Source organism: Armigeres subalbatus, chromosome 3 (assembly GCF_024139115.2).
Source record: "Armigeres subalbatus isolate Guangzhou_Male chromosome 3, GZ_Asu_2, whole genome shotgun sequence".
NCBI lineage: Eukaryota > Metazoa > Arthropoda > Insecta > Diptera > Culicidae > Armigeres > Armigeres subalbatus.
In genome coordinates this window covers 305351890-305369406 of record NC_085141.1, presented here as the reverse complement: position 1 = coordinate 305369406, position 17517 = coordinate 305351890, and the positions used below count along the sequence as shown (strand labels likewise).

The window sequence follows — 17517 nt, the reverse complement described above, 5'->3', positions numbered from 1 at the left end:
ATTCCTAGAATTCCCCCTCGGGGATTCCTAGAATTCCCCCTCGGGGATTCCTAGAATTCCCCCTCGGGGATTCCTAGAATTCCCCCTCGGGGATTCCTAGAATTCCCCCTCGGGGATTCCTAGAATTCCCCCTCGGGGATTCCTAGAATTCCCCTCGGAGATTCCTAGAATGCCCCTCGGGGATTCCTAGAATTCCCCTCGGGGATTCTAGAATTCTCAGGGATTCCTAGAATTCCCCTCGGGGATTCTAGAATTCCCCTCGGGGATTCCTAGAATTCCCCTCGATTCCTAGAATTCCCCTCGGGGATTCTAGAATTCTCGGGGATTCCTAGAATTCTCGGGATTCCTAGAATTCTCGGGGATTCTAGAATTCTCGGGGATTCCTAGAATTCCCCTCAGATTCTAGAATTCCCCTCAGGGGATTCCTAGAATTCCCCTCGGGGATTCCTAGAATTCCCCTCGGGGATTCTAGAATTCCCCTCGGGGATTCCTAGAATTCCCCTCGATTCCTGAATTCCCCTCGGGGATTCTAGAATTCCTCAGGGATTCCTTGAATTCCCCCTTGGGGATTCCTATAATTCCCCCTCGGGAATTCCTAGAATGCCCCCTCAAGGAATCCTAGAACTCCCCTCGGGGATTCCAAGAATTCCCCCTCGAGGATGCCTAGAATTTCCCCTCAGGGATTCCAAGAATTCCTCCTCGGGGATTCCTGGAATTCCCCCTCGGGGATTCCAAGAATTCCCCCTCGAGGATGCCTAGAATTTCCCCTCAGGGATTCCAAGAATTCCTCCTCGGGGATTCCTGGAATTCCCCCTCGGGGATTCCTTGAATTCCCCCTCGGGGATTCCTAGAATTCCCCCTCGGGGATTCCTAGAATTCCCCCTCGGGGATTCCTAGAATTCCCCCTCGGGGATTCCTAGAATTCCCCCTCGGGGATTCCTAGAATTCCCCCTCGGGGATTCCTAGAATTCCCCCTCGGGGATTCCTAGAAGTCCCCCTCGAGGATTCCTAGAATTCCCCATCGGGGATTCTTAGAATTCCTCCTCGGGAACTCCTCAAATTTCCTCTCGGGAATTCCTTGAATTCCTTCTCGAGGAATTCTCAAATTCCCCTTCAGGGATTTCTCAAGCTCCCCCTCAGGGATTTCTAAAATTCCTGATATACTCCCCCTGGAATTCCTAAAATTCCCATTCGGGAATTTCTAGAACTCCTTCTCGGGGATTCCTAGAATTCCCTTTTGGGAATTTCTCGAATTCCCGTTCTGGAATTTCTCGGGAATTTCACAAATTTACTCTCGGGAATTCCTTAAACTCCTCCTCGGGGATTTCTCAAATTCCCCTTCAGGGATTTCTCAAACTCCTCCTCAGGGATTTCTCAAATTCCCCCCAAGGATTTCTCGCATTCCTTCTTCGGAATTCCTGAAAATCTCCCCCGGGGATTCCTAGAATTCCCCCCTTCGGAAATTCCTAGAACTCCCTTTTGGGTATTTCTCAAATTCCCCTTCTGGAATTTCTCGAATCCCTTCTCGGGAATTTCACAAATTCCCGCTCGGAAACTTCTTGAGTATTCTCCCGGGAATCCTTCGAATTTCCTTTAGCAACTCCTTGAATTCCCTCTCGGTGATTTCTCAAATTTCCCCTCAGGGATTTCTCAAATTCCCCCTTGGGAATTCCTTGAATTCTTCCCTTCGGGAATTTCTAGAATACATCCTCGGGGATTCATAAGATTCCTCTTCAAGAATTCGTAATTCCCCTTCTAGAATTCCTCGAATTCCCCCTCGAGAATTTCTTAAATTCCCCCTCGGGAGTTTCTTGAATTTCTTCTCGGGAATACTTCGAATTCCCCCTCGGAAACATCTCGAATTCTCTCTCGGGGATTTCTCAAATACTTATTCGGGAATTTTTTGAATCCCTTCTCTGCACATCAAGTTTTCAAAACATTGTAATTAATGTCCATCTCAGATGTTCAATAACCGGAAAATAGTCAATGAACTTTGATTATATTTTTTACTGTTAATTAAATCGCAATTCGCTAAAAATGTTGGAATTCTTTACAATAAGCAGTTCCTTGCTACGAAAGACAGAAAGAAACAGTAATCAAAATCCAAGTGCGAGAGTGCTTCCAAGTCGTACCTTCCCTACTCTTTACTAGGCTGGACTTCAACTTTCAAACTATGATTGATTAAGAAAGATCTAATAAAAGTACACAGTACATTATAGAGCTGATCTGTTGATAAAGAAATTGAAAATTGTAACTACTTAAAAAATTGCATTCAATTTTCCAAACTCCTATTATAATAGTCTACAACAAAACCCCCATTCATATAGAAAAATCGCATTCCCTTAAACACAATCACAATCGCTTAAAATCATAAATGCTGATAGTCTCCAATGTCGTAGATTGGTGGCATCGATCCCATCACGTTGCTGCGGTCCCACAGATGCGAGTACGCCGCCGTCAACGAGCTCGACGACAGCTGCCCCAGTGCTTTGTTGCCTCCGGTGGGGATATTCATCAGATTACTGTTTCGCGTCGACAGCGGCTGCGGTTGATGATCGATTCCTAGTCCGGGCAGTCCACCGCCCCCGGCATTTCCGCCACCGCCGCCCGCTTGAGCGCCGGGTACGGAAAGGGGGCCGCCACTGCCGGGAATTCCTCCGCCGAGTCCCCCGTGACCCAAGTGGAGACCCTGGGCCGCACTTCCGGCGAGCACCTGCTGCGGTCCACTGTTGGAGCCAGGCATGCCCAAACTTGGACCGTCCATGTCCGAGTCACTCGATGAGTCCAGGTGCTGTTTGTCGGATTCGCCGGTACTGGAAAGAGAGGAGATAGAAAGTTTTTGTTAAATACCGATTTGAACTAGCTAAATATGAATTTATTATTAACCTTATCTTAAAGCAATACAGAGCGTGGGTTCATTTGTATTTTTTCACCAATCTGATTGGAAATGATAAATTAAACTAAAACAGTCAATACAACTCAAATTTGATCCATATGTGACTTACTGATTCTGTGCCTCTAATATGTTTTTATACTTTTTTCGCATGTGCGATACACTACGTACAAGTGATGAACATGATACCACATGATACGCTAATATTAGCAGCAAACCAGAGAACTAACAACAAAGACAGCAGACCGCCAACAATGCAGTTGCATTGTATTATTATTATAGTTTTAAATTATGTTTATTTTTAGCGCTTCGTACTATGTACAAACTGCTTACGCGCGTCCCTTTCAACTTAACACAGCTATAAAAAACGCCTGCTCGCATGCATAAACATATGAATATTATTATAATCGTCATGCTCGCCTTCGTGTATCGCTCGACACAAGACTCAACGTTTGACCGAAGCATGTGTTCTATCGAGTACCAGTCAGTCAACGTAGATTAGAAGCACGTGTGTGCCACACCACACCATGGTAACCGGTATCCATGGCACTCAACATAATCCGCACGACTAACACCATCAAAGCTTCGTGAGATCCCTGCGATCTCCAGAATGCAGGTGAGTTCCCTCTACCACCCAAGCAAGCAACAGCTGCCGTCTCACTCGGACCAAGCGACGGATGACGCGGTGCCGCTGAAGAGGGGTGGGGATCGATGGAACGCACAGAGAGACCATCAAACAGCCATCCAAAAGGCGAAGCAGCGCGCAGTGCAGGCTGGCCTGGCGTACACTCGCACCATTCAGCCCATTTAATGGGGTATCAAATATCACTCGATATGTACACTCGAATGCTCAATTTTTCCTTCATCGTCGTCGTCGTCGTCACCGCCGTCGTTGGAACGTCATGTAGGACGTCGATTCCGGCGAACATCGTCGGTCGGCTGCTAACGGATGCGCGCGCGGGGTGGCTGATGGGATGTTTTAGCATTTGCCGTCGACGTCCGTCGTCACGGCTTTTGGTCCGTTGCGGTGCCATGGGCAAACAGAGCAACCTGGGTGGGGAAGGTGTATGAAATGAACGAATCCACAGTACCCACTATGTAGTGTGGGGTGGGCGCTGTTGGAGAGGAAAGCTGACAAAGGAGCAGCCAGCACAGCAGCGGTAAAGAGGAAAACCTGATGGTTTTTGTGGCTAGACCTAGGGATCCTATATTAAGAGATGTGCGAATACTTTTCCAGACGATTTAGCAACGCTGTTACTTTTGTAAACAAACGCTGCCAGCACTTGCCGCACTGAAAAATGTTTAGGCTTGCACATGACTTTACATTCGAAAACACTTTTTGATTATTTTGTCTATCCTCTAGCAGTGCATTTTCGCTAAAATTAAAGAGCAATACGAATGAACACGATATAAGGCATCTACTAGACAACTTTTACTTACGAAAGCAAAACTAATTGTTTATTCGATAAAACTTTTCATAAAATCTATTCCATCAAAATCGCAATACCTTTCGATCTGCAACAATAACGATGTTCATTTGGCTCAGATTTTGACAGTTCTCAATGCTCGATTGGCTCAAGATGGCCGCTTTCGCATATCTCTGAATGTAGGATCCCTAGCTAGACCCTGCACTGTAATACTTTACGTTGACTGTGTTTTAATTCATTTTTACTTTTTATAGTGACAATTATTTTGAGTGGTTTCTAATGGTGCACTCAAAATAATTGTCACTTTAATTCCACTATAAAAAGTCATGTAGACTTTAAAAATCGAAACTTTCATCGGCCTTACTGGAATCAAATAAAACTTACTCAAGTGCAAGTGCAAGTTAATAAGAAATGTAGTGGAATTCATTAGAAAAGATAGAAAATATTATCTATATACTCTTCTAGTGAATTCTACTCAAAATGAATGTATGGAAAATATATGAGTGGGGTTCTCAGAGCGAAATGAATGTGTATTAACAATCGCCAATGAAACATTTTCCAGAAGCATTATGAGAACGATTTGCAAAAAATATGTTTGATTTTACTTATTTTTTTGCCCTCGTCCGCTTCTAGTGGACGGGATATACAACTACAAGGATGCTATAGAAAACAAATTATCGAAGTTTCACTTAAAATTTAAGTACATGGTCAAACGAAAATTCACTTAAATTTTATTTTATTTTATAGTGAATTAAGAATAATGAGTACCATCACTAATGAATCATTTAACTTTTACACCCGAAACTACATGGAAAATATCTGCATATGTTTTCAAGTAGCTTTTAAGTGAAAATTATTTTGAGTGTGGTGTTGATAATGTGGCTGTAGGGCAGGGATGCTAGTTGATCTTTCAGGTGAACTGCATCAACTTTTTTGACGTAGGACTACGTCTGTGTTTTCTATATTGGGGTACACTTTACGATTGCGAAAATCGGGGACCGTCACGAAAATATGATAGACTTTAAACTTTAATATCTAAGCCGTTTCTCGATGGATTTTCAATTTTTTTGGACCATGCGATCAAGGATGAGTCAACGCTTCTTTGTATTTATTTGAAAATACTGATTTTTAACTATTTATTATCGATAATTGATAAAAAGTTTAGAAATAGGTAAACTAACCAATCACGTACATGCATCACTAGCACAGACATCAAAAATCAATCACTTGCGGGTTTGGATCTAATCCTCAGTTTGAACAAGATTTCACGCATAGCAGACGCATCAAAGCGATTGTAGCGGAGCGGATGCAGCATCATGGAGGCGCTAATAACAATTTCAAAAAAAATCCATCGCATTGGTGGTGGTGCTCGATGTGTTGCTGCAGATCATTCAACCTCAACGAACCAGAATTTCATATGAAGAAAAGGTTGACCATAAAAATAGCACTGTGGCGATCCCGCACCAAATTATCAAAATTTATTACAAATTGTGGTGTCAGTTAGTTGGAAAGGAACATTGGGAATAGAAAATTGGTTCTTCTCAGGACCAACATTTTATAAAAAGAAAGAGTTAATTGCGAAAATGGACTGTTTCGGTGGCATCGGGTTTGGCGTGGTAGTTTGGTTGCTGTTAGTGATCCCATCCATCAAAATTCACTACATCATCTCCCTCCGACGCGCTATCAAATTAGCTATTTACGATTGAGTTTTGAACTTTGAAGAAAGTTTATTTCGGATCAACTTTCTTTTGTATAAAATCCATGAAAACTATCTACCTACAGCAACTACCCATTAGTAAACGTCGCTTGGACAGACATCATCTCCCTCCGACGCGCTATCAAATTCGCTATCTACGATTGATCTCATACCCAAATTCAGAATCTTTCGAGAAAGTTTCATTGGATTCTTAGAATTCATAATTCTCCGAACGGTTCGTTGTCTGTGGAAACCCGATCGAACTGGCTCGCGCGCGCGGAAAAGCCGCTTTCTTATATCTAATGAAGTAATCCCATTAGCCTCGCCCATTCATTAATCGTTATGAGTGCACATTATATTTACACTATATCAGCTCACAAAGGGGCGGGGCTTACGGGTTTAATTTATTAAATACAAGAAAGCTGCTGTTCGGCGCGCGAGCTATTTTGATCGAGATTCCACAGAAGGCGGTTCGACATCGGATGCAGCGAAGCGGACACAGCAGCACGAAGTGGGTGGCAGTGTGGCAATGCTGCAAATTTACACAAGCGATTGGATGCAGTTAGTGATTGGAATGGGAATTGGGAAAAGAAAATCGGTTCTTCTCAGGACCAACATTTAACGAAAAGGAAGAGTTAATTGCGAAAATGGACTGTTTCGGTGGCATCGGGTTTGGCGTGGTAGTTTGGTTGCTGTTAGTGATCCCATTCATTAAAATTCACTACATCATCTCCCTCCGACGCGCTATCAAATTAGCTATTTACGATTGAGTTTTGAACTTTGAAGAAGTTTATTTCGGATCAACTTTCTTTTGTATAAAATCCATAAAAACTATCTACCTACAGCAACTACCCATTAGTAAACGTCGCTTGGACAGACATCATCTCCCTCCGATGCGTTATCAAATTCGCTATTTACGATTGATCTCATAACCAAATTCAGAATCTTCCGAGAAAGTTTCATTGGATTCTTAGAATTCATAATTCTCCGAACGGTCCGTTGTCCGTGGAAACCCGATCGAACTATTTCGCGCGCGGAAAAGCTGCTTTCTTATATCTAATTAAGTAATCCCATTAGCCCCGCCCCTTCATTAATCGTTATGAGTGCACATTATATTTACACTATATCAGCTCACAAAGGGGCGGGGCTTACGGGTTTAATTTATTAAATACAAGAAAGCTGCTGTTCGGCGCGCGCGAGCTATTTTGATCGGAATTGCACAGAAGGCGGTCCGACATTCGATGCAACGAACCGGACACAGCAGCACGAAGTGGGTGGCAGTGTGGCAATGCTGCAAATTTACACGATTGGACTGGATGCAGTTAGTTATTGGAATGGGAATTGGGAAAAGAAAATTGGTTCTTCTCAGGGCCAACATTTTACGAAAAGAAAGAGTTAATTGCGAAAATGGACTGTTTCGGTGGCATCGGGTTTGGCGTGGTAGCTTGGTTGCTGTTAGTGATCGCATCCATTCAAATTTACTTCATCATCTCCCTCCGACGCGCTATGCCGATGCAGCGGAGCGAACACAGCAGCACGAAGGCGCTCTGGTAGCATTTTTAAAGCAAAATCATCGAATTGGTGGTGGAAGTCTGCATTGATGGTCGTCATTCAACCTCAACAAACCAGCATTTTATGTGAAGAAAGGGTTGATTACAAAAATGACGTCTGTTTCGATCCCGTGCTATGCAGTGGCGATCTTAGTCTGGCGATGAGTGGCGTCTCATCGAGTGGTCGTCGAACAATAACAGCACGAAGTGGAATTCTAACCCTAAAGTTTCGACGAGCATTGGGTTGCAGTTAGTTATTGAAAAGGTGCATTGGGGACACAAAATTGGTCCTTCTCAGGACCAGCATCTTCTGAACAGAAAGGGATGATTGCAAAATGGATTGTTTCGGTGGAATCGGCGTTTGGCGTGATAGTTCGGTTGCTGTGAGCGATTCCATTCATTCGAACAAATTTGTTGCGTTGTCACTCACCGACGCGCGCTTATGATTCTGCTATCGAAGGGTAACTTTCTGTCAACGCCAAACTATTAATTTTGGACTTTGATGAACATTCTTGCATCCCGGATTAAACTACCCTTGTGTAAAATAATGGTACTGTAAAGAACCGATATGTTTCCAATAATGGAGCTTTTCAATCCTCAACTACAACAAAACATAATCAAAATCTTGTGAGGAAATTCCATTTGACTGCTACTGACGCCATCCATTTGAACAAACTCATTGCATCATCTCCTTCCGACGCGCGCTTGTGGTTGTGCTAAAAAAGGGCAACTTTCTGTCGTCACCAAACGATGGTAACCCGGAAAAAATCGATATCATTTCTAATGATTAACGAAACAAAACCAATGAATCTTGCCAGAAAATTTCACTTTCCGTCGACGACGGCCAAATCGATGAAGACGCCACCTTAGTGAAAACTGACGATTAGCTGCCTTAGTTTTTCAAATGGCGCATTATTAAAAACAATAAATCTTTCCAAAATCGTCATTGTCGTTTAAACAGCTGAACAGTCTGTTTGTCTGGGTAAACAATTTTCCCAACGTTCAAAACCTCTTATTGGATAAATAGTTTAAGTCCTGAAAAGGACTGTTTGTAATTTATTCTTCAAGTCCCGCTCACTTTACCACCAGCGCTATAGAAAACGATGCATGTATGTTTCCATCGCGGGTGGAAACCGAGCGTTGCAAATAAATATATTTGTGTTTGGTTTCGCGCCACCTCCGATTCTGCTTATTTTTCCATTATTTCGGACATTTGTGAGCATAATGTCTTCTAGGATTCTGATGATATCCACTGAAAGATAGACGAGTGGCTTCAGTGGCGATGCGGCCGATGAGTCGTTTCTTTTCCACGGCTGGTTCATCCAACTGGGATGTTTTCAGTTTCTTGATTCGGTTGACCTCCGAGCAGTTGCACAATGCTAATAAATTGATACAAGTTATGATGAAAAATACCCTCCATTTCGTATAGCTACGTAGTCCTACGTCACCTTTGCGTACAACCCGATTGGGCTGCACCTTTGAGTTTTTAATATTTTTTTGCCTTTGTAACCATTTATCTAGACCAGATTTGTCACCATGTTAGATTTTTAAAAAATATGGAGTTCTTTCTATGCCCCATAAAAAAGCGGTTCTCAGCATTTTTGTTGAGTGGTATTTCCTCTTTTCGCTTAGGAGTTACGTAATTTATGGATGCACCTTTAGCATGTAGAGCAATTCTCTGTCAAATCATGATTTTTTTTCGATATTTCAATTTTGTATTTTTTTGATTTCCCTGAAATTTTGCATATACATTCTGTATGATCAAAAAACATAATTTGCATCTTTGGTTTGCCACTTTCACTCTAGCCCAGCGGTTCTCAACCTTTTTCTTGAGAGGTACCCCTTCGAACTTTTGCATTAATTGATTACCCCCTATGTTTTTTGCTGTAAATGAACTGTAACTTTTAAGATATATGAAAAATGGACTATAAACTTTTCTGTAATTTTCATTTTGTTTGAAGCTTCTCAATTCAAATTAAGTTCATACATCGAGCATCTAACAAAACTTTTTGACATAAACTACGTCTAAGGGGAAGCCTCGGATACAGGGTGCCAAATGAAAATTTCCAAATTGGGGACCGTCACGAAATCATGTAAGATTTCAAACGTTAATAGCGACTTTATCTTTTGATGGATTTTCGAGATTTTATTATCAATAGAATCGGAAACTTTCCACCAATTCGCTAATTGTTTTAAAACTATTGATTATCAACGTAGAACTATTGAAAATTTTAGTTCTTTCACGTCTGGTAAAAACATCAAAACTAACCAATTACGTTCATGCATCCCCAACACGGACATCAGATTACTGTAACGTAGGCAACAACCACTTCATTTTCCCTGTGCATGAAAAAAGGCTCGTCTTGCCCGTGCGCGTCAGGGTCATTCCAGTTTGAGACAGCAGCACGTACGGACGTGTTTTTTGCTCGCGCATTTTTTTCCAAGTGTTTTTTTCTCGTTCGTTCGCTGTTTACGTTTTCGCTTGTCGCGTTAGCGTTATTTTCTCCCGGACCCGTCATGGGAGACTCGGTGGCCGATTCAGTCGCTGGAAAAGTGCCTAAGCGCACTGCTCTTGGAGGCGCGGGTAACCCCTCCAAGCAGGTTTTGCAGAGCAACGTGTTCTCTCCGTTGCCATTTGATGACGCCGGCAATCCGCCGAAAAAGATGAAGAAGCAGCAATCGCAGCTGCCGCAGGTGCAACCGGAGCGGAAGGGGAAGTGCCCACCCGTGTTTGTCAAGGGCGATCCATCGGATTTGCGCCCAAAAATTCGCCAGCTGATCGCTAAAGGGCTGTACTTTTCGGCTTTGCAGCGAGGGCGTGAAAGTAATGCCGGCAAATAAGGACCATCATCAATCCGTCGTGGAGTTCCTCAAGGTCCACAAGTATGAGTACTACACTCATGACCACCCCGGTACGAAGCCGCTAAAGGCTTTGCTGCGAGGACTCCACGACATGAAGGAAGAGGAGCTAAAAGCTGAGCTCGAAAGTTGCGGATTGAAACCGGTGGCCGTGCACAAGATCGCTCGTCACGACAAAACGAGGAGATATCGCGACCAGCTTTACCTGGTCCACCTGGAGCACAACTCCACCACGTGGAAGGACCTGAAGCTGGTCGGCGTTATAAATTACACCGTCGTTGACTGGGAGCGATATCGGCCAATGCACCGCGACGCAGTGCACCAACTGCTTCAATTTCGGGCACGGCACCAGGAACTGCCGCATGAAGCCGCGCTGCAACAAATGTGGTGAGCTCCATCCGACCGACGAGTGCGACAAGATGGAGGTTGTTGATCCCAAATGCGCCAACTGTGGCGACAAGCATCGGGCTACAACCAAGGACTGTCCAAAGCGAGCGGCGTTTTTGGAAATCAGGAAGAAGGCCTCCACCAGGACCCTGCCTCGTTTGCAGCCACACAAACGGCTGGCGGCTGCTGCAGCATCAGTTCAAGCTCCAACACCATCCACCAGCGATTGGCCCCCGCTCCCGAGCAAAGGCAGATAACTGAAATGATATCAAACTGATAACATGCTAAGTTATCCTTATTATCATTTTGATATTCAGTTATCAATCATGTGATTAACTGATAACTGAATAATAACAAATTTGATTATCAATACAAAATTGCCATTTTCTTTAAATTTTCGCGTCGTTCAAATATCGTACTAAACATTCTTTCAAACAAACTAACTTGTGGGAGCAGCTTCCCTATGGACATATTTTATGGTGAATGGTCATCCCAACTTGTTTAACAACTACCAAAACTCTACCATATAAAACTGCGAATCTTTCTTTAATCAGATTTACCATACAGATTAGGATTAAGGTTTATCCAGCTTTCCATTCTCACCATAATGGCGGACGCTAACAAGAACGGACAAGAACTGTTTCTTAACACTGAGCTGAAATGTTCGTCTAAACAGACGATGATTTTCCCTGTTACCAACGATATCTATAGATTCTTTTATTTTCTAGAATTTGCGCAAGAGTTCAAGTTTTCTTATTTGTTTTATACTATGCTTATTGACTTTACTTTCATTTCAGGTGTCGTTGAATAATGAAGTATATATGTATCTGAGAACCATACGATGTAGGAGTTGAATTAAAACTTAACGTGGACTTGCAACTCCCGAAACATATGATCCAAGGGCATGTGCTCATTCAGGAATGGTGAATACTCTTGACTAACCACCTACTTTGCAGGACAACGTCTATATATAAAATGAGTTTGCATTTGTTTGAGGCAATATAATTCACTAACGGCAATATAATTCATCTTGAAATCCGCAGTGTTCAAATATATGGAGAAGCGAAGAATTTAACTGTCGGATAATCAAGAAATTGCAACGATCTGGTGTGATTTGGAGAAAACAATCATGATCGCACTGACGTCGATCTAAGTGCAGCGCTGCAATATGTTCAACTATAGACAGTTTTGAACTTAGGTTTGAACGTAAAATACGAATCCGGGCAAAATCGTTATATGCCGTCAAACCTCCACGATAGTTAAGGGTCGGTCGACTCATGGAAATATCGAGATGTAGAATGGAAGATTATTAAGAAGGTGTACTGTCATCATAGTAACCCATAAAACAATTTTTAGTGTTGAAAAATTTGCTTTTATGAGTCGATATTAAGTCATAGAACATCGACTCCTGATCCTTCACTGCATATATAAATAAGAATGAGTTGAGATTTCTGTTGTCTACAAATAACAACATTTTTTTATGGATCAATTCTTTTTGGGATCAGCAGAGTTCAAACATGCATATGAAAACACAAACTTTCGACAGTATGCATAAATACTTAAAAATATTAGCGAAAAACTACGTCGTATCTATGATGAAATGATCAAAGAGCCCTGATTGGGAAAGCATGAAATACAGTCAATACAGTCCACCCCATTTTAGGCAACACATGATTTCTGTCTTATTTAAATTCTTAAAAAAAAAAAGATTGTTCAGTTTTTCTATTATTAATAGTTTTGGGCCCCCGTTTTGGTTTGTTGGCATTAGAATGTTATATGGTTTAAAAGTTTTCTAGAATCTGTAAAAAGTACAAATCAGATGTTCCCAAAACGGGGGAGCACTGTGTTTCAAAAACTAACAGACAAATGCCATAACAACCAAACTAGCAACCGCATCTTTGTTTGAGGAATATCATGGATACTAGAAATACCGCACGAATACTATTGCTGGTCAATGATTAATACTATCGCAAAGTTTAGAGTTACTTGCCCCTTGAGAAAACAAGTAAGTAACTCACTGCGACATACAAGATTTTGGTTTTGTTTGAATAAATCCTAGCACTGAAATCGATTTACAGTGTTGCACTGCTAGCAACCTAATGATTGACAATAAGTGAGAAAAACTAACCTGAGGAAGATCGGGAACGATTGCCTAGTATTTATATATTTATTTAATTGGTCACAACTGAAAAAAAGTGTTCAATAAAAGGACGATGAACTGTATTTATCCTAATTGATTGTTGACTTTCTATTTTGAATTAAATTCGGTTTTCATTTTTGTTATGTTAAATGGTAATTCATCCAAAATGATAACAATTCTAGTTATCAATATAATTTGATAATAAAGTTTGTTATTAATAAGTTATTCTGCTTTGCACTATGTCCAGCCAACTGTTATGGTCATGGCATCATGATTTGATTATAAATAGTCTTCAGTAAATTCAAGATTGTAGGAAGCGTAGTGCTCTTCTCTTTTGCTCCACCAGAAAGCGTAATTGGGTGAGTTCCCAGAGATGTCGCCGTACAATCACGTGATTCGAGTTCGAACCCCAGTGAATGCCAACATTTTTTTCAATGCATAACGAAGTCGGCAAAGAAGATTTAACTATTTTGGTCGATAAAACAGTGATGAGTGATAACTAATTGATAACTAAGTTAGTTATTTGAGTCAATAATATGTATAACAAAATGTGTTATCAACTTGGTATCAGTGATAACTTAATTTGTTTTCATTTAGTTATTTCAGGAGCAAAATTCTGGTATCATTTTTGATATGTTGGCTGTTAATTCAGCCAAAATGAAAACAAATTCAGTTATCAAAATGTCCGATAACCGGATAATAGAATTTGTTATCAATAAGTTATTCATTTTTGCTCGGGCTTCCTCCCCCTGGATTCCGTCGTCAGGATAATGAGCCCCTTCCGGCCGAGGGCGACCCACCGCTCTACACATCGGAACAGCTAGTTCCGATTTTCACCCAACTGGCAACGCGACTACGCGGTTGCAAAACTCGCTTCGACCAGATCTTCACCCTGGGGATGTTCGTCATTGAAAATGGCTGCTAGGGTGGGTCTGGTCAATTGGAACGTTTGCTCACTAAAGAGCAAAATCATCTAGCTCAGCGATTTCCTTCAGGAGAAGGAGATTGACGCGGCTTTCATCACCGAAACCCACCTGATGCCCGAGGTAAGTGCAACAATTCCGGTTTTTAGGTTGGTGAGGTTCGATCGAACAAGCTCCAGATGGGGAGGAGTGGCAATCGCGTTGCGAAGCACCATCGCCTGTCGCCTGCTGCCGGACTTCAAGCTCAAACTCATCGAAGCCGTTGGAGTGGAAGTCACCACTTCTGTCGGAGTCGTCACTCTCATCGTGGCTTACTGTCCCACACAAGCCAAAGTCGACGATGACTCGTCGGCTGAGCTACGAAGGGACATAGTCAAACTCACTCGGCGGCAGGGGCAGTTCATCATCGCCGGAGACCTGAACGCAAAGCACCAATCGTGGGGAAACACCGTCTCCAACCGGAACGGAGTCGTCTGGTCCAACGACGAACTAGAGGGCCACTACACCGTCCTGAGCTCTGACAGCCCTACCCGGTTCACACGGTCCGGGGCCCATGCTACGCTTGACATCTACATCACGAACATGTACGATCACGTTTCCCAGCCGGTCGTCTTCCAAGAACTTAGCTCGGACCACTATCCGGTGGTGGCTGAGGTTGGATCTTCAGTAAATCGGCACGAGCTAACAAGGCGAAACTACCATCGAGTGAACTGGCAGCGGTTCCAGCAGTGCGTCGACAACTTCGTCGATTACGAAGTGCGTTCCGAGACGCCAGAAAGTATCGACCGCCAGCTGTGCGCCATCGAAAAGGCAATCTCGGTCGCCCGGGAGCAGCATGTCCCGAAGGCTCGGCAGGTAAGCAACTCCTTAAACATCGATACACTCACCAAAGATTTGATTCGTTGGCGGAATGTCACTCGCAGGCAGTTCCAGCGTACTGGACTGCCTGAGCTTAAGGCACGCTGCAATCGAATCACAAAAATTATCAAGGCCAGAATGGTGGACCTCAAAAATAACGACTTCTCGAATAAGATTATGCTAAGCCGTTCTGGAAAATGACCAAAATTCTAAAATCCAAGCCTCGGCCCATTCCACCTTTGATCCCACTAGACAATAATGACTCTAAGGATCGCTTGATAACTCCTGCAGAGAAGGTCGCTGAAAATCTGCCGAAAATCTTGCTCGTGGAACAGTTTGGTTTCCGACGCGGTCGGTCAACTGTACACCAACTGACCCGAGTTACCAACGTCCTCAGACGGAACAAGTTTGTCTCGAAAACATCCGCCATGGCCTTACTCGATGTCGAGAAGACATTTGACAATGTATGGCATGATGGCCTGGTGTACAAACTACAACGCTACAATCTTCCCAGCTACCTGGTGAAAATCATCAACAATTACCTGTCGGCAAGGACATTCCGGGTCTCAATCAGCGGAGCGAGTTCCAATGCGCACAACATCGTCACAGGCGTCCACCAGGGCAGTATCCTCGGGCCCCTGCTTTTCAATCTGTTCACCTCCGACATGCCAGAACCTCCAGAAGGCGACATTCTGTCTCTTTTCGCAGGTGACACATCCATCGTCTACAACGGTAGAGTGATTAGAGCGCTAATGGCAAAACTCCAACGAGGCCTGGATGCCCTGACAGAGTACCTTACCAGCTGGAAGATCTGTATCAACGCGGCGAAGATCCAGGTCATCATTTTCCCCCCCTCCAAATCCCCTAAACTTGTTCCGCCTGAGGACTGTAAAATCATCCTCAATGGCACGACTGTGGAATGGGCCAATGAGGCCGACTACCTTGGCTTGACCCTCGACAGCAAGCTTATTTTCAGGCAACATGTTGACAAAACGGTGACAAAGTGTAACGTCTTGTTGAAACTACTGTACCCTTTGATCAACCGCCGGTCGTCATTGTCCCTGAAAAATAAGCTTGCTGTCTACAAGCAAATCATCCTCCCTGCGATCGAATATGGCATGCCGGTCTGGGAGAGCTGCGCTAAAACCCACCTCAAACTTCAACGGGTCCAAAACAAATTCCTGAGGATGATCCTCAACACCCCTCCCAGGACAAGAACATCCGAGGTCCACCGGAATAAAAACCTTACATGAACGCTTTGGCGAGTGTAAAGAAAAGTTTTGGGTCCGTTGCTTGCATTCGGATCAGGCTCCAATTAGAGCGCTAGTTCCAATCTAGGTTATCAAATTTTTATTGTAAATATTAGTGTACATGCTGAGGGTGGCTGGGTTCGATTCCCGGTGCCGGTCTAGACAATTTTCGGATTGAAAATTGTCTCGACTTCCCTGGGCATAAAAGTATCATCGTGCTAGCCTCATGATATACGAATGCAAAAATGGTACCTGGCTTAGAAACCTCGCAGTTAATAACTGTGGAAGTGCTTAATGAACACTAAGCTGCGAGGCGGCTCTGTCCCAGTGTGGGAATGTAATGCCAAGAAGAAGAAGAAGAAGAAGAAGAAGAAGAAGTAGTTAGGTTATCAAATTTTTCAAAATGAACTAATGCCTGCAATAGGCTTCTATGTCATACTAGAAATATTTTGAAATTACTTCCTTTTCAAAATAATTTTTAAAAAAAACTAACAACAAAGATGAAGGGCCGTGTGGCCAAACACTTACAATGTACATTAGATGTAAAATCAAACCAAATAAATAAACATTCATTTATTGAATTGGTACCCATCCCAGTTTTCTGATTGGGTTAACGACAGAATTTCCCCAATGCGATGCGCGATGAATTGCTTATATCGTCTGTGGTCCGAACGAATCCACGAAAGACAGTGAATGAGTCCGTCCACAAGTACACCTTGCGAGGTTGAAAAGAATGATAAGCAGTATTGAGTTAATTTAGCGCCCAGCACTGCTGCCTCCAAATCCAATCGAGGGATGGACAAATATTTGAGTGGAGCAACCTTGCTTCTCACCATGATTAAAGAGTATCTTACACATCCGAATCCATCGACAGTGCGAAAGTAGACCGCGTCCCAAGCAGCACAAATTATTTCACTACTGAGCATTTCACTGTGTTGCAACTATTCGGAAAAAAAATCTTTGCGTATGTGCCATCAAATATAACTCTCTTGCAATCTAAAAAGCGCAAGAGGTGGAGCCTACGGAAACATCCTTCGATTGCAGTAAAATTGCAATAATGTTGCAAAATACTACAGCGAAAAAAAAAACAAAATAAAAATATAAAACTGGGTTCGATTTATGGATCTTGTGATTGATAGTCCTTCAACACTTCGAAGGGACTGCATGTTTACTAACCATAAAAACCATACGATTATGAAGTTTTGTACTCGGGTTTCTTGTTACTTGATTTCACCATCACAGGAAAAAAAATGTGAGTTGTCAAAACGTTGAACGATGCTAAATTAAACATGAAGACACATTCAACTTATCTGCAACTTAAATTAAACAAACAATTCAATTTTGAAAGACGCATTGAAGTTACATGGTAAAAAATATGCAACTTAATGATTTTGTTTCGTGTTTGCAACATGAAGTGCAATATTCTTTGTTTATTTGTTTCCAAATGTCAAACACGTACTGCATTGCAATTTTAATTCGAACGTTTTTGACATCTTGATGCAACTTTTTCGTGATTTGATGTTTTTTCCAATGC

General features: G+C 42.7%; 1 protein-coding gene across 1 annotated transcript in view; it reads right to left on the bottom strand.

Annotated features, from left to right (window-relative positions):
• Positions 1 to 1041: 1041 nt before the first annotated feature.
• The window catches only part of LOC134220621 (homeobox protein SIX1), a 116836-nt gene continuing 100360 nt past the window's right edge, over positions 1042 to 17517 (bottom strand). Inside the window, exon 6 of the mRNA XM_062699720.1 lies at positions 1042 to 2813. Within this exon, the coding sequence (XP_062555704.1) occupies positions 2369 to 2813 (445 nt within the window). The 3' untranslated portion in view covers positions 1042 to 2368. The remainder of the gene's footprint in view (positions 2814 to 17517) is intronic.